The 17,533-nt window shown below is 39.4% G+C and overlaps 1 protein-coding gene and 1 long non-coding RNA gene across 3 annotated transcripts in view; one reads left to right on the top strand and one right to left on the bottom strand.

Moving 5' to 3' along the window:
- Nucleotides 1-17,533, bottom strand: part of PIEZO2 (piezo type mechanosensitive ion channel component 2) — a 207,668-nt gene that overhangs the window by 11,815 nt on the left and 178,320 nt on the right. Inside the window, exons 33-46 of one of the 2 annotated variants that reach the window (XM_033154879.1) lie at nucleotides 15,939-16,037; nucleotides 13,587-13,698; nucleotides 10,362-10,448; nucleotides 9,732-9,898; nucleotides 8,612-8,766; nucleotides 6,798-6,968; nucleotides 5,760-6,182; nucleotides 4,230-4,488; nucleotides 3,935-4,117; nucleotides 3,202-3,451; nucleotides 1,763-1,895; nucleotides 838-985; nucleotides 515-729; nucleotides 220-378 (exon numbers count right to left, since the gene is read on the bottom strand). In XM_033154879.1, coding sequence (XP_033010770.1) covers nucleotides 220-378; nucleotides 515-729; nucleotides 838-985; nucleotides 1,763-1,895; nucleotides 3,202-3,451; nucleotides 3,935-4,117; nucleotides 4,230-4,488; nucleotides 5,760-6,182; nucleotides 6,798-6,968; nucleotides 8,612-8,766; nucleotides 9,732-9,898; nucleotides 10,362-10,448; nucleotides 13,587-13,698; nucleotides 15,939-16,037 — 2,561 coding nt within the window. Of the gene's footprint in view, nucleotides 1-219; nucleotides 379-514; nucleotides 730-837; nucleotides 986-1,762; nucleotides 1,896-3,201; nucleotides 3,452-3,934; nucleotides 4,118-4,229; nucleotides 4,489-5,759; nucleotides 6,183-6,797; nucleotides 6,969-8,611; nucleotides 8,767-9,731; nucleotides 9,899-10,361; nucleotides 10,449-13,586; nucleotides 13,699-15,938; nucleotides 16,038-17,533 lie in introns of those variants that run through there. The other variant, XR_004427021.1, reaches the window with a different exon arrangement.
- Nucleotides 13,653-17,526, top strand: LOC117049863. The gene is made up of 3 exons (XR_004427024.1): nucleotides 13,653-13,733; nucleotides 15,324-15,520; nucleotides 17,274-17,526. It is a non-coding gene; the product is annotated as an uncharacterized LOC117049863 (long non-coding RNA).

Genomic DNA, 17,533 nt, shown 5'->3' with positions numbered 1-17,533 from the left:
GTTGCTTTGACTGCACAAAGGAGATTTAAAATTTCATGTCATGCAGAAGCTCTGTGGCCACTGATGATGCACTGATGATTATCAAATCATACTGAATAACTCAAATATGTATTAAAAGTTGTATGCCACTCTTGAAGACCCTATTCGTGGGTAAAGGCAGCCTATGAATGTCACTATAGCTTTAAAAAATTGTGACTGAAAAGAAATATCCATACTCACCCCTGAAATAAGAAGAGATTTACGTAATTGTAACTTTTTGTGAGGAAATTGCCAAGTACACGAGTTGGGTAGCCACAACGTATCTGATATGCCGATAAGCCAAAATAAACACATTTCACAAAATACCAAAGTTGTGCAACAATATTTTGGCTAAATTTCCTGCAACATAAAATAGATGAGAGAAAATGAATATAGATACACACACATACTTTGATCACATTTTTAAGGCAGTAGACTAAATCACTGCTAAATTAAAAGCATAATATTAATATTATTATTTTTAAACCAAACGTACCTTTCTGTCACTCCAGGCAAGATAAAGAACATCCAAAAGTGTATACCAAAAACAAGTATGACCTGGAAGATGACTTTTCCCATGACAGTCTTTCTTAGATACAGTGCCCGATCTACTACCATGGTTCCAAACTGAATTAGCACCATCACTAAGAATGCACTTGGCACTTGGTCCTCTGATAATGAAGAGGTGATATCTGCTGCTGCAGAGTGTTTCTGCAAAGAAAAACAGGAGCAATAAGGTACAGGGAGCATTTGTCACAAGAGATAGTCATTTATGGAAAGAAAAAAAAATCCAAATACAGCAAATTCCTTATAACATACCCCAAAAGCCCAGAATCCAAACACAATGATAATGAAGTCGACAGTATCAGCAAGGAACATCAGGACATAAACATCAGTCACAGCACTGTAATCTGGGTGGATAAGATTGTAGAAAAACTGTTTGATGGGCACATATACCTGAAGGGTCCTGAAATAACAGAAAATACAGTCTTACAAATAACTTTATGTAAAGAACTATGCAATTTAATTTACTATTCCCAAGAACGTATACATTTGCTTAGGGATAACTACAAAATACATGAAGTCAGACGTGGGCCCATGATGGCCCTTCGGTCCCATATGAGGGAGAAAACCAAGTGAGCCTGCAGGTCTGGTTTGCATTGCGCTCTTTCCCATTCCTAGGTGTAGAGAATGCAGGTAACAACTCAGGCCTCTCTCTCTCTCTCTCTGGTCCTTGGTATTCTCCCCAGGCCACACCCCTCAGCCATTGTACTTCACACCTTCATTGAGTGTTTTCGATTGACTTGGATGTGTCCTTGAACTTTTATAATGCAGTTTGATTGTTCAGGGGAGAACAGTGTATGTGTGTGTAGAAAGCCCATTGTTTTGCTCTGCCAAATATTGTTTCTGGTCTTTCCCACCGCTGACATGTGGCCCTTGGAAGGTTGCTCAGAAGGGACTGTGGCCCTCAAGCTGAAAAAGGTTCCCCTCTCCTGCTCTAGAACATTTAGGACAAGTGAAAAAGCACACAAGATACAATGTGGGAGAATATGAAGATGAACAAAGAGAGAATCAGTGCACTGGTAAAACTGTTACTTGGAGCCTGAGGACTGCATAGTGCTTTGTTACTAAACCTTCAGATATTAGCCTTTTATGGAATTGCAATCTTCTAAAAATCCTACCCAGAGCACTGCAGAATCAATTCCTCACTTCATTTAAACTGATACAAACTTTAATTGCTCACTTTTTAATGGTAAATGCCTTAGCTATGATAAGTTGTTCCCGCAGCTTGTCCATGAGAAGTTCTTTTCTTGATTTTTGTTTTATGCTCAGCACACTGCTTCCTTTTTGACTGCTGTTCCGTGTGCTGGTACTTCCTGAGAATACAGTTTGGGGGGGGGGGAGAAATTACAGAGTGATACATCAATTTTAAACCCTGGATTATGGTAGGTACTAAGCACAGAGTTTTGGCATGGTTCAGAGGTAATCCCTCTCCAACTTTGAACCCGTAAGGAGAAGATCAAATTCTGATTTTAAATAAACCACAGTTGTGAGTCGAGGACCCGCCACCCGCTTAGAGAGAAATAAAACTCAAGAACTCATGTATTTAGGTTAATGGGCTAATGAGGGCCACAACTTTATTGGTTACAGCATGTGAGAGGTATTGGCTTAGGTACTGGACCAGACGAACTATACATAACCCCACCCCGCTCAGCGGGAAGTCAACTGAGGGTTAACAACCAGTGGGTGGAGCTTGTTGATGCAAATACAACTGGAAGCTCCCCCTGATGTTACCGGGGATTGTGCCAGGGCCTTAGCCACCATCAGGGCATCAGACAGGATCCACGACCCCCGGATCCCTTTAACGGAATACCCACTAAGGGGAGGGGTAGGTGATGGCAACTACCTCTCCTCCCACTCACCACACACATTCCAGTGCCTAACCACCAATACACGTAAAGTGACGATTTGCTATGCGGTAGGTGAAAACCACGAGGCTGCAGCCAATTTGCCAAGTGGATAAAATTCCTACCAGGCCCCCTGGGCAACCAACCGACGTCCATAGCAAGGTCAAAACTTTGAAGACTGTGGCATGCTGAAACAATGGTAGGCAAGAACAAGCAGGATCTAAAAAGTTCCATTGATAATTATCTGAAAGGTAGCTTTCCATTGCCTGTAGAAGTCATCAGGCTGGGTAACATCTCCATCTTAGCTCCCATAGTTCAGTTCACTCCTGCCTCCATCCAAACTGTCATGTATCCTTGGGCCAGTTCATATACCCCTCCAGTATTTGTGAGTTTTCTTTTCCTCTGTGAGTCTTGCAGCTGCCCCATTTCCCCCTCCCTCTTGTGCAGCTTGGCAGTCCCTCCATTTTTCCTCCTGCACCTTCTGACCAACCTCCTCATCTCTCTCCGCTTGTCTTTTGCCTCAGTGTGTTTCCCCCCCCGACTGTAGCCTCTCTCACTTGTTCTAGCCTTTAATTTAAAGAATCCTTACTTGCCTTCTCTGCTTGCCTTGCCTTGCCCTGTCTCCTTCTCCCTTCTCCCCTGTGGCTGCTTCAGTGGAGGGCGGAAGCAGAGTAGAATGTGTTTCCTGCCATTGGCAAGAAATCAATGACTAAGCAAGTACAATGTGTAATGCCACATTCTGTTTTAGAGTCTTGGTCGTGGACCAAATGCATACCTCTTTTTGAACGGTGTGAAGAGAAGCTGGATCTGTGAGAAAGCTGTGAGCCACTACTTGAACTTTTCCTACGGATGGCAGTCTGCTGCTCTGGGAAGTGAACATGTATGGATTCAACAGATGCTGCCAAATTGACTGATGTCAAAGAGCCAGCAGAACCTCTCCTGTCCGACTCAACTGACTCATCATCAGAGTCACCTTTGCTGCTGTAGTTTTCTCCTCCATCATCTTCATCCCACAATCCATGACACTAAAAGTAGATAAAGTTAAGCAATTATATTTAAAATTATATTTTAAAATTGGCTATTGTTGGGATTCCTTCTCCTTATAAAATACACATGCTAATGGTACACATTCTTATCTTCAAGTCACCCAATCTCTTGTGCACCATATTTAAAGAATAAAGCTACTGAAATACTTCATTATAACTGTGTGTGCTGGTTCATTACTTCTAAAATGAGAGGTGTTTTAGTTCAGGCATTCTTCAATACCACAGCCCTAATCAAGATATGTGGAGCTAGTTATGGTTGAAAAGGCATGCAACAGCATTGTAAACAAGCTTTAGGGCCAAACCCTGTAGCTGTTTGCTCACAAAAGGTTATAAGCAATCCATGCTATAACTTTAAATCAGAAATTAAGACAGCAGCAATTCAGTTATGATAGGAAGTCACATCATTCTATACAAAAATCTAAGTTTAAAAACAATGAAATACATCTTTAAATTCCAAAATACCTTTAAAATGGATCGATGAAAAAACAAAGCAAGTAGTTGAACGAGGTCATAGTGAACATAACCCTCTTTCTTCTCAACACCAATAATATTGGGAGGATGGTAAGGCTTGTCCTTGTTTAGTTCTAGTTGCTTATTCCAAGGGAAGAAGCCAAACTGGAAAAAATATTTTATAACAATTGTTACCTGTGCAAAAAAAGAGAAAAAAGATAAAGATGAAAAATAGCTTCATGTTAATCACTGAAAATTTGGTAACATTCCATAAAAATGAGAAATTATCATTAGAATATCAGCATACCTCAGTGTAGACTATAGCTGTCATCCAAAAACGTTTGCTAGGCCTCGGGACGGAAAGCATGGCCCAAAGGAATATAAGAATAGGAAGCACAAGGGTAATCATGGAGGCAGAGATCATGTGATTAAGAATAATTACAAAAAAACACACCATTTCTGAACGGGCCACAAGGGTATTATACAAAGCATAAATTAGCAGCAAAAAACGAGGCTGAGTAGAGTAGAATTTTTCTGACTCATCCAGTTCCTCATCTTGAAACATTCTGTGGGGACAAAGTTAGATCACATAACTTGATGTGCCAATATTTTAATTACTGCAGAATAATCTGTAAGTAACAACAAATAATATATTTCTACTTAACAAAGAACCATGCAAACAAGTTTCCAATACCCAGCTTTAGATGTGTTTCTTTACCAGCCACACTAGAGATGTGAGGAACCTCAGGCCTGAGAGGCTGAATGCAGCCCTCCAATGGAGCCTCTGTATTTGGCCCTCAGAAATCTCGTAAGACCAGACACCTCACGAGCCCTGCTTTGCAACTGATGTGCAGGCTATCAAAAGTCAAGCATAGAGTTTCATTAACCACACATTTATTTCAAAAGAAGGTGTTATTTCTCAGTGCAGTGGGGTGGGGTGTTTCAAAGGAAACAAAATATCTCCTTGGGCACATGTAAAGTAAGTTTCATAATCTCACCCAAATTTTTTGAGAGATGAGGTTCAGCATCCAGGCCTTTTCCAAAGTTAGAATATTTGCATATAAAGAGTTTCAAATCAGTTTTTTTCTTTAAAATGCAATCTGTGTTTCTTGGGTCAGGTAGGTAGTTGTATTGGTTCAATGCAGTCAAAATAAAAAATTGTCAAAGCTAATACCCAGAACAAACTTAGTTGGTCTCTAAGGTGTTACTGGACAATTTTTTATTTAATTTCTACTGTGTTTCTTGGGGTGTGTATTTGCCATAGAATGTCATAATTAGCCGCAGTTTCCCATCAGGTATACACCATGGGCACATATGGTGAAACACGTGTGGCGTTCACTGTGCCTTTCATGTAACAATTTTACAATGTGCAAATGACTACCCCCCAGTAAATTCTAACGAAGTTCTTGCTCAATGTTCATGGCATGCAAAATCATTGCATCCCATTGCAAATAAGTCTAATTCTGTCTTACATCTGTGAAAAGTAAAGGAAATGTTATCAAAAAATTCTTGATCTGAAAGCACATGACATAGTTCTATTTTTGAAGTTAAGCAGGTCCAGCCATGGCCAGTGCCCCAATGAGAGACTACTGAGTACCACATGCCTGCTACTGTAATCTCCTGAAAGGAAGGCCAGGGTATAAGTGCCATAAACTGAAATCATCACATGAAGCAGCACAAAACTAATGTAATCAGAATGATCTGGTCATCAGTGAATTTACTGCAATTCACTTAAATAACTTGAGTATCATTACAATATACCGGTAAAAAATTTTTGTAACATAATGAATTCACATTATTTTACATGCCTGTGGGGAAATTATTTTATGATTCTTACTTGTTTAGAAGTAGTTCACTTGCAGTAAGCTCATGCGTCAAAGGAGGAAGTATAGAATCTTCTGGTTTGTCAGACTGATTTTCATCTGGGCTCACCATCATATGGTTTTTGACAGAGGAACCATCTTGGGAACTATCTAAGGGGAAAAGCTCCAAGCTCACAGCTTTGCTGTAGGAAGGAGGGGGTTCAGCAATGCCATCCAAACCAGAATAGGATGGTATATCTGTATCAGAAGTATATGCAGCTCCTTCAGAATCTATGCAATAAACTTCCATGTCATGCTCCTGCCTCAATGCAGTATCTACCCCTTTCTCCTCCTCCTCCTCTTCTTCTTCTCCTCCTTCATGGTCCTCCCCTTCAACTTCTTCAATAGTTTCTGCTGTCCCCTGACGAGAATACAGCATGGTGACTTGGGTAGCCTCACTGTCAAGAACAGGGGGAACAATATTATTTTGTCAATTTCTTATTTCACAAATTAAACACTGATGTGTTCAAATCATGTTCTATTGCTAAATTTTAATGTTAAGCCAGTGAAGACAAACTCAACCACAGTTAAAGACTGGGAACAGGCCATGGTGTTATGTGTCATATCCTCCCCATCTTTTCTCCTCTTAAGAATGAATTGCCTCTTTCTGCCTTACCTATGGTTTTGTGGTTGGGTTGTGTGGTTTTTTTTGGCCAGCAATTATATTTGCTGTGGCTAAGGCTAACCAGGATTCTGTCTGAACCAGGAGCTGAAGGCAGCACTCTAAGCTCTCAGCTAAAATGAACAGATCAATAAATAGGTATCTAATTTAGAAACTTGAGACCAAAAGTATAAGATCAAACGGGGACTACTAAAAAGACAGAAAGCCCCAAACAAATGTAGAAATATTGGTATGAGCCTAAACAAGACAAATAAGCTTCTACTAAGTACTCATGCACACCTACATACATACAAAACACAGACAAAACACACCTGTGCTGGCAAAATCCACAGTGCCAAAATTTACAATGGTCAGGGTAAATGAATGAACAAAGCATGCATGGGTTAAGCACCTTGACACCATACTGCCACTGTCAGCAGATGAGGAGGACATATCCATGCTGTACATTTTACGAAGCCTAGGACGCGCACGCTCACTTGTTTTAGGGATAGGGTCTGGTCCATCTAAATCATCAAGGGTTGACTGCCTTGACAACAACAGTGTGGTTGCTTCAGTGCAGCAGCTAGCAGTGCAAACAGTTACAAAAACAGTGTTATATACCAACAGCATCCTGAAGTGGTTCAATAGTAACCATGCAGGCTAGCCATGCACTACACAGAGACACAGACAAGGTTTTGAGTGGAGATACTGAGCTTCCATTATGCACTGGTTCTTATTCAAAACAATGTTTTGATAATCACACAGAATCAATAGTAGTTAAATGGGAAACCATAGTGTGAAGGCATACGGCTTTCAGCCATTTTGTCACACAGTTACAGGTTACAGCCTGCAAAATCACATAGAGTGGCTCAGGTTGCAATCCTAAATTGATTTGCTAGGGAGTAACTCAGAGGAACAACTGAGTTTGAAACAGATTTATACCCAGAATTTTAGGGTTCCAATCCTACCAAGCTTTACTGGAATTTCTTGCGTCTAACTGGCTTGTGTAATTTTAAAGAAGCTCAGCTAATTATATGAAAATTGTCTGGAATAAATATGAATATTATATGTATAATATGTATAACAGCCCAATGCAGTGCAGCATTTCTGCAACGTAATTGTATACATGTTTTTATGCAGTTATATGCATTGTTGCATATAACTGTTAATGTAGTGGTCGCTTCAGGAAACCTGGAGTATAGATGCTTATTATATGTTCCAGCACATATGGGGATTGTTCTTATCTCTAGCAGAACATGCTTCTTGTCAAGATTCAACGTGTGAGATGGGAATTAGAAAAAATCCATACGCATAAGCTCAATATCAATGTTTTCAGACAATCCAATCACTAACTCAAGAAAAATGTGCTCGTGAGTAAACCTGCTTAGGATTCCACTGCCAGACTCTCAGATGCTTCTTGGATACAATGGGTATTGGGTGTTGTAACTTTAGGAAAGGTTTGCCTTTTGTCTGACAGACTAGACAGTTTGGTTAAAGATGGCTGTTTTGGCACTGTTTTGTTAATATAACTAGGAGGCAAACTTATTCCCACAAGATCTACAAGAGCTGTTATTTATTAATCAATCAATCTGCTTTCAGAGAAATCCGTACTGTATAGGTTAGTACACAAATGTTTATTTTATTCATTAAACAAAATGCAAACATTTTTACTTTTACTTAAAAAGAAAGTTTTCTTATTTTCAAAATATGTAAACCATGTGCAGCTTCTTACTATATGTATGATACCTGGAAAAGCCCTGGAGTGGCAGTCAACTATGTTTTACTCAGAGTAGACCCAGTGAAATTAATAAACCTGACAAAGTTAGGTCCCTTAATTTCAATGGGTCTAATGTTAAAAAAATGTGGATGATGTGCAACTGTTTTTTTGCTTTCATAAATCTTTAACATGAAGAAAACAAATAGCTCAAACAGAGGTGCTACTTATACTACCCTTGTCACATATTATCACCCATAGAAGATAGCTACTTGTGTCCTCCCACTAGGTCAGACTTCTTTTAGAAAAACAGGACTTCTTCTTTCTCTTCTCTCCTCTCTACCCACCATGCCATCTCTGTGCACCTCCAAAATCTGGCTGGACCATCTGGCACAGACTTGGGAATGGGGTGGGAGGCACAGAATAGGAAATCCATTGGTCCTCCACTTGAATAATGTTGGATATCATCCTATATGCATTAATTGAATTACTGTTTATTTTAAACAAAATACCTGGATTCGCTGTCACGAGATACTGCCGATTCTAGACTTTCTGTCCTCTCAGCCTGTCCAGGTTCATAAATTTCATCCAATCCTGATTCCCTAGAAAGTTTCATTATATGGTTCTGATAATACATATGGATACTCTCTCGAGTTGGAACATTCCCCTAAAAAGGAAGGGATAGAATTTAGAAGTTTAAGTAGGGTCTGCCAATAATCTCTGAGATCTGGCGATTTATTTGGTGCAAACTAGTGAGAATTGTGCAGCATATAAAAAACTGAGGAGTCTCAGAACTATACCATAGAAGTGTTTCATTCTTTCTGCCTTACCATGCTATTCATAAGGTTTCTTCCATCCTCAATTATAGCAAAAAGCTAAAATTAGCAGGTCTTTGTTAATATACATCATGCATCCAAAACATTTAAAAAAATAAGGAAATACCACAGTTGCTAAACTCTAAAGCTGCTCCTACAAATATTGTCAAGGACTGGCTGGATGCAGAGGAATGGTGGGAGGCACCAGCTGGGGAACCCCCCAGGGAACCCCCAGGGGAAGGAGGCTGAGCCAGGGGACTGGTGGTGGGATGATGATGTTGAGTGGTCAGAGGGAGAAGAGGGAACAGACTGGGAGAAGGAGGTGTCAGAAGCTGAAGAGGCAACAGGGTTTAGTGAGCAGGACGAGGATGTGACAGAGAGCAGTCCTGATTCAGAGGCTGGAGAGGAGCGGGGCCAGGAGACAGAGATGATTCAGGCTGCTGAAGAATCCAGTGAGTCTCCCTCTCCTCCTGCGACCAGCTCCCCTCCCTCCTTCCCAGAACAGAGAGAGAAATGAAAAGAGCAGAGGAGAGATGGGTTGTGTGCAGATGCAGTATCGGATTGCTTGATGAAAAAAAAACTTGGAGAACAGAGGACTTAGGCAGCTGTGGGAAGGTGGGAACCTTCAGTCCTCACAACTGCCTCATTGGGGCAAGACCTCACAACTGCCTCATTGGGGCAAGAGGCTGGGATCACTAGTCTGTGCTGTTTTGGTTTCTTGAATAAAGAGTTAACTTCACTGACACTGGTGGTTTTTTAATTGCTGATCTACACCTGACTCCAGATCCTGACAAGTATCTAGAAAAAAATAGTTTACCTTTTTGATTTCTCTAGTAAGCATGCACCTTTCGATTCTTAGCACAGTGGAAATATCAATGTGCTCTCTTGAAATTGAATTGAGCCAAGCTGTAAAACTGTCTATTGTTGCCAGAAACAGAACCCAGGTAAACTTCAAAATATTATATATTCTTTTGATAATGTTATCTGGGGGCAGGAAACAAGAAAAAAAAGAGATTTAGTACATAAGCAACCACCACAGTAACAAATATTTTTGAATGAAGAAAATCTAGCCCCCAAGAAATCATTGTAACTCTCTGACCGCTACCTCTATTCAATTACCTGAAAGTAAGCTCTGTTGACCTTCATGCAACTTTCTTTTGAGTAGACTTATACAAGATAGCACTTTTTCTGGCATTTCTAGTTTAGGGAGCCAAATTATTGGCCGATCATTTGAACCAGAATTATTCTGCTTCATTACTAGTCAGTGTAATTGTTTGCTGACCTCTGAGTCTTTATGGCTTTAATAGGATTATCACTTGTGCTAGTAGAGTGGTGAATGTCGATATATAATTGTGAAGAAATTATACAGCACACCAGACATAGAATTTCTTGGCTTGCCTTTATTTAACACACTGTTGTACTGTCTAATCAGAAGATAAAAGAATACCTTTCTTGCATCTTTGCTTACCGGGTCCGTCTGAGGACTTCTTTTTGACAGGTTCCTCTCTTTCTTCACACTCCACATCTATACCAACTGACAAATCAACATTAAAGAAATGAGCAAAAGTTTTTCACAGATCTGAATTATTCAACCAAAAATGATGGAAATATATAGTGAGCTGCAGCTTAGTAACCTCAAATTCTACAGTGCTCTCTAATAATTATATTCAAACTAACTGGAGATATAGCCCATGAGTGATTTTATTCTGCTTTAATTGAGACAATGATGTGGAGTTCAGCACCTTAATATTGCTTGGCCAGCTAGCATTTGGATTTATTCTTTACCACCTCTCTCCTTCCCAAATTAAAAATACAGTCATGCTGCCAGTTGCACATTTTCAGGTTACAGACATGCCGAACCCGGAAGTACCGGAATGGGTTACTTCTGGGTTTTGGCAATCATGCTTTGTGCACGCGCAGAAGCGGCAAATTGTGTCACACATGTGCGCAGATGCAGCGCTGCAGGTTACGGACGCTGTGGGTTGCGAACATGCCTCACGCACGGATCACGTTCTCAACCTGAGCATCCACTGTAACCCATTTTCCGGTCACCCTCCACTATATCCTTCCTTGCAACAGTAATGTGTGTTTGAAGGGGAAAAAATATTCTGTGATTTCTTTGTAACTGTCAAGGTTTGAAGCCGTGTCCTGTTACTATGTTACAAGCCCGTTTAGCAGTAGCTTTTTGGTGACTGTGAAGGAGAGAGATTGTAACTTCCAGAATGTATTAGGCGGGACCTGGATCAGGTGAATTCATTATGATTTGTGTGGGACAGCAGACTCTGTGTGGAGGTTCTTGTCATTGGGGAGTTAACTGTCAGGAAGAGAGTTGAATATGGTCGGTTGTGAAGTTGAAAAGATAATGGATGAAGGAAGTATGAGGACAAGACTGGGGGGGAAATGAGTGGAAAGCTGAGGTCTGAATATTAATACTTAGTTATTTGTGGGATATATGGTTAAGATTAATTAATGCATGAAGGGGTTGATGCCATAGAGTAAGCTGTCCTGCCAGGCTTAGCTATTTCACTCCCCCTTTCTTTGGAAGAAAGGTAATCTAGCCCATTGTTGTACCTCAGTTTACCTAAGAAGCTCAGCATATGGAAAGGCTAAACTAGTTGCTGCAGCTGAGCCGCATGTTTCTAACATGCCTTTCTTGTGTTCCTATATCAATAATTTAGGAACTTCACCACTGTAACTGTTTAATTGCCTATGTTTTCTGATTGCTTCTATGGAAAGGCATATGAATCTGACCTTTGGAGAGTTTGTAAGTAAACAATTTTTTGCTTACCAAATGTGTGGTCTTTTTCTATGCTTAGGGAAGATGGGATTTTAAATCTCTGCTGGGGCTCTCTCACAAAAGAGTACTTGCCCCAAATCTGGATATTGACATACAGGGAATTCTTATTTTATAGCCTTTATATGTCTGTGCCAACCAGCCTTATTCATACTTGCCTGGTGAAGAGCAGAGAAGGTGAGATGGTGATTTTGTAGGAGAGGCTGCCCTGTGTAAAGGTCTTACCAGAAGAAACAAAATAAAAAATAAAAAAAATCCTTCCAGTAGCACCTTAAAGACCAACTAAGTTTGTTCTTGGTATGAGCTTTCGTGTGCATGCACACTTCTTCAGATACACTGAAACAGAAGTCACCAGACCCTTATATATAGTGAGAGGGTGGGGAGGAGTATTACTCAGAAGGGTGGTGGGTATGGATGATTGGCTGATAGGTGTGGTAAACCTGTTGACGACTGTTAATGACTGCAATTGGTCTTACAGGAAAAAGCAAGGGGTGAAATGGCTAAAAATAGCTGTATCATGTATAATGAGATAAGAATCCAATATCTTTGTTCAGACCAGGTCTCTCCATGGTTTTAAGTTTGGTAATAAGTTGCAGTTCAGCAACTTCTCTTTCCAGTCTATTTCTGAAATTCTTTTGTAATAAGACAGCTATTTTGAGATCTTGTATAGAATGTCCTGGGAGATTGAAGTGTTTTCCTACTGGTTTCTCTGTCTTGTGATTCCTGATGTCATTATGTCCATTTATCCTTTGGCGTAGTGTTTGGCCTGTTTGTCCAATATAGAGAGCTGAAGGGCACTTGGCATTTGATGGCATACACAATGTTAGAAGATGAGCAATTAAATAGTCCTGAGATGGTATGTTTGATGTTGTTGGGGACAGTAATGGTGTTGTCCAGGTGTATGTGGCAGCAAAGTTGGCATCTGGGTTTATTGCAGGCTCTGGTACCAGTGTCCATGTTGAGTCCTGTTGTTGTATTATTGTGGGTGAGGAGTTGTTTAAGATTGGGTGGCTGTCTGTAGGCAATGAAAGGTCTTCCTCCCAGAGCTTGAGAAAGAGAACTGTCATTACCAGAAGAAAGTTACACAAGCAAGTTTTTAAAGTTGACTAAACTGTCCAAGCAGCCAGAAGTGCAACCAAAGCAGCTTCGGAGTTCAGAGGGCAGATTGCCCATAGCAGCTGTTGTGGGAATATTTGACTGGGGTTACCCAAGAGGCTGGCGTTAGCAACAGTCTCTGTGGTCTTTAGAAATGGTCATCAAGCACCTTTAAGACCCCATTAGTGCAGGGGGAGAAGCCCTTTGTGGAAATGGAAACCCTCATGCAGGGCTCACACTGAAGGGTCATGTGAGGTGCACCTCATCCCTAATATCTCCAGTTTGATGTCCTGGTTTGTAGCAGTAACTCGAACAACATATTTTATTCGTTTGGACTTCAGGTGAAACTATGGTTCAACAAATTAGGAGGTACTGAGTAAAAGAAGGAGAGAGTATGCAAGCAAACACCTTGTTCCTGGTCCAAGAAAGCATGGTTTGATGAACTGAAATGGTTGCGTCTGAACGGGACCAATGTTTTGCCTATTATATCTGCCTATAGTAGTAAGCCAGCAAGGAGAAACTAGGTAAAAATAAATCACTATTTCATTTTTCCTGCCACACATGAAAGGGTAATTGTTGTGTTAATATGGCTACTCAGGTAGAGGTCTTTTCCATTACCCACTATCTGGTTCTTTTGTGACTGCAGATGTTATGGAATTTACCTGGGACCTTCCATATGCAAGGCATGTAGCTGAATCACTGAGTTGTGGTCCCCCACCAATAAACAGAGGAAAGATTTGTGTTTACAAGAAATAACTGACAAAATTACAGAAGCATACGTACCTTCCCCAGATCCTTTCCGCCTTTGTCTCCTTTCTTTCCCAAACTTTTTTTTCTCTTTGCGCCTCTGTCGGAGGGCAGTTTTAGGATCAGTAATCCAGGCCTGATAAACGAACTGGAGGGAAAAACCAATTTATTCCAAGTTCCTCAGTAAGTAAATAGAAATGCAATATATATTTGATGAAAAAATGTAGGTTTGTCAGTTTAAGCAAACATTCTTAATTCAATCAATCAATCCTTAATTGCTATCCAAACATTTCAATGAAAGTTTGAAATTTTTGTGCTATTTTTGTTTGCTAAACAAACTAAAACATTTGAACAGAACGATGGATTCATGTGAGTTTCATATGAATCCACAAAAACTATGTTCTGAACTCTGGAAATGCATTTACATATAATTTACATATGAACCATTTCCTGCAACTAGCCTCAAATAATAATCAGTATTCCAATACAATAAGAACATTAAACTTTATCCATTGTTTGTAAAATGTTTCAATCTCTCTTAGCAAATTGGTTGATGGCATCTTTTAAAGTAGGAACACAATGAGAATTCGTAATGCTATACTGTCACATATTGTGCATTTCCCCCCCAACACCCAAAGATATGGCTGAAAAGAACAAAAAATGTACTGTATGATAGCAGTTTGAGACAAAAGATGTTGTGATTTTGTCTGTATGGTTTTCATCACAAAATGAAAACCATGTTTTGTTGGCACTGCATCATTGATGCATTTCATTAATTAAAGAATAGCTACAGCCAAGGAACAAGCAAACATGCACATGTAAAGGGCAGGGGAGAGAGAAACAGACAGATTCAAAGCATTACCACTACCAACACAAGCATGCACAAACTGTCTCAGGGAAGCTGGAATGGGCCATTATTGGAAATGCTTTTATTTCATTCGTTTCTCACAGTTCTGATGTACAGAAATCACCTTGGTACTTTATTAAGATATTATCTGTAAAACATTAAGCCACCTGCTTTTTAACAGTGAATATGGAAGGTTACTAACAGATGGTGGGGAGAGTGCCTGTCTCCTTTCTGTTTGAGGCACTAACTTGGTTTATGGTAATAAGTAATGCATAATACAGCTGCTATTGCTGTACTAAAATATATTAATGCCTGGATCCAGAGATGTCTTTTGCAATCAGGAAAACCTGTTCATGTAAGTCAGATTCACGATGTCATATGATTTCTTCCCCTATCTGCAGCCTTTGTGGTATTACGCACACCATTCCTGTGGGTTCCCTGATCTTCATAATTGACTTTTTGGGGACTGGTAGGGGCTGTACTGAGGCAGACCTGGCAGGAAAACAGCATTCCATGAACAGAATGGGCTGCTTTGCTGCTCATGATTCTTTGGACCCAAACCAATAGCTAAAGTTTGAGATTCACTGAGTTCCTGAGAGGGCAGAATAAAAAGCCAATAATAAATAAATAAAATTCATAAATTTTGCCAAACATTGTTCTAGTGAAAACAAATATGGAGATATATAATTTTGAATATCAATATTCATTGCATCTGGTGCAGTTCAACAGCTGTTATATAGTCAGCAGTTGCTATGGAAATTCCAAGCATTTGTTCAATTGATTCTGAGATTTTGTTACTGTAGATAGTTTTGAGGAGGACTAGTTGCAACTAGTAATGAAAATGTTGAAAAAAATGCTACTTTTATATGTAAACAGTTAAATTTAAACAATAAGGTACATTAACTTCTTCTTGCTCTGTATTTCAGCACTAAAGCCTACAAGCAAGCTCATTGGATTTGAACTCTTATAGTGAATTCAAAATGTTTTTAGTGCGTCTTGCACATAAGTGACATACTGTATACATTATGCATAGCATCACAAATAGTACTAAAGGAAGTCCCAAGACAGGCTAATGGATTACTGATACCAGAATGATGATGCACATGGACAGGAAGTGTGAAGGGTAAGCATCCTTAACTGCAATATTTTAAGGTTTTACCAGCTTTCTGAGAAAGATTACCATGCCAGAGGAAATCCTGAACCTTTTTATTTTTAAATACAATTCAGCAATTTAAACAGGGTCAGCATTTGACCCACTACTTATAAATGCATGCAACCCATGGAATCCTCTCAACACAGCTTAGGCAGAAATGCCAAGATTATGCCAAGATGTGTCTGCATTTTCTCTCTGGGATCACCGTTAAAATGAGTTCTATTTCCTTGTATGATTTAGTTTTTTAAATCTTATACATACCAAATCCTTGACTCTCATTAAGTCCTCACAAAGTTCATATTAAGAGGGAAAATGCAGAAAAGGGATACCCTATGCCAGAATAGTATGGGATGAGATCACATTCTACATGGTATGGAACATCAAATACCTTTGCAGCTCTGATTAAATACTGAAGAATAGTTTTGGGCAGTTTAATAATAGACTTTGGCAAGGCTAAAATGGCAGAAGCAAATTTCGCAATAGCTCTCTATAAAGAAGGACAAAGCAAGACAAATTAGTGAAAACATAACTGTTATTTTTATAAGAAATATATTGCATGACAATATTAGAAACATTAATTTACTATGGGCTCATAAATGTGAACTGTTAATAATCAACTTAATAGTGCACTAGTGATAAAATATTAGTATAACGGTTATTAACTACATATGTAAAAATACTAATTAGTAATGTTTATTAGATGAACACATTCTAAGGGAAAGTTAATTTTTAGTACATGACAAGACAGTAGTAATTACAGATTCCCATCCCTACCCCTATTGTTGTTCTTATGAAAACATAACACTTATGCCACCAAAAACATTTTTATAATAATTTTGCTGCTTGGATTATCAATTGATGTCTTTCACCACAAACGTATATGCTACAAAACGCAAGGACTAAAATCGGCGACTCCCGAACAGAAGACACCAGGGAAGATCAACATAAACAGAAAATCTAGACACAATTTTTTTGATTCCAAATACAGAACTTATTTGCAACACATAAACAACCAGACTGACATCTATAGTAGAAGACATTGACCCTGTTCACAAATGACACTGGGCCGAACTAGGTCTCAGTGCAAAGCTCTCTGTCTTTTTAGTTTGGTGTATCATGACAGCTAAGATAAAAGTTTTTTTGGGCTACAGACCATGATGAAGGAGAGAGCTTAAATACAATCCTGAGTTTGATGACACGGTAAGTCAAACATTTCTGTGCTGAGCTAGTGAGTGCAAGCTCCTCTCTGGGAGCCAGCATTTTCACATACGCCTGGTAAGCTACAGTTTGGTTTACCATGGCATATAAACCAGCCACTATCTAGTCTTTGAAGTTGATGTGGAAACCTATTTTTGCATCTAGATCCTGTGAATATAAACAAATGAATATGATTCAACATAAAACTTTGGTAAAACCCGTACTTTCTGTATATGACAGCATTGCATGGGAGCTACTTGAGGTGGTACTTGAGGCTTTTGAAAATAATGTTTCTGCTCATTTATGCACAAGCCTCATAAAGAATGAAGTTGCAATCTTGGCTTGCAACACCATGCATGTAAACACCACATTGTATGGCAGAGGGATTCAGACAGCTCAATATACTATGTGAGTATAGATGATAAATCTGATATAGCTCATGGCCATTATTATTGACAGATAGTTGCATCATTGTGAAAGAACTTAATAATTGTGACATTGTTTTTCTATGTGTACATGTTTATAGCAGCACTCCGAAAAAAGGAAACCCACAAGAATCTAACATTAAATCAGATTCACTTATATTGCCTTAATCCAGAGGAACTAAAGGAACACCAAGATGCTTCACTTTGAATCAAGATATGCATGCATGAATCAAGTTGCTGGATGCTGGTGCAGCTAAATACTTACCTTTCTCTACCTATGATATAAATTTATTTTGATTACCTCATGACCCCGCCCCCCCATTTGACTATTACGCTGAATAAAAAAATACTTGTTGGGACA

This window comes from Lacerta agilis, chromosome 7 (assembly GCF_009819535.1).
Source record: "Lacerta agilis isolate rLacAgi1 chromosome 7, rLacAgi1.pri, whole genome shotgun sequence".
NCBI lineage: Eukaryota > Metazoa > Chordata > Lepidosauria > Squamata > Lacertidae > Lacerta > Lacerta agilis.
This window is presented reverse-complemented; position numbering and strand designations above follow the sequence as displayed.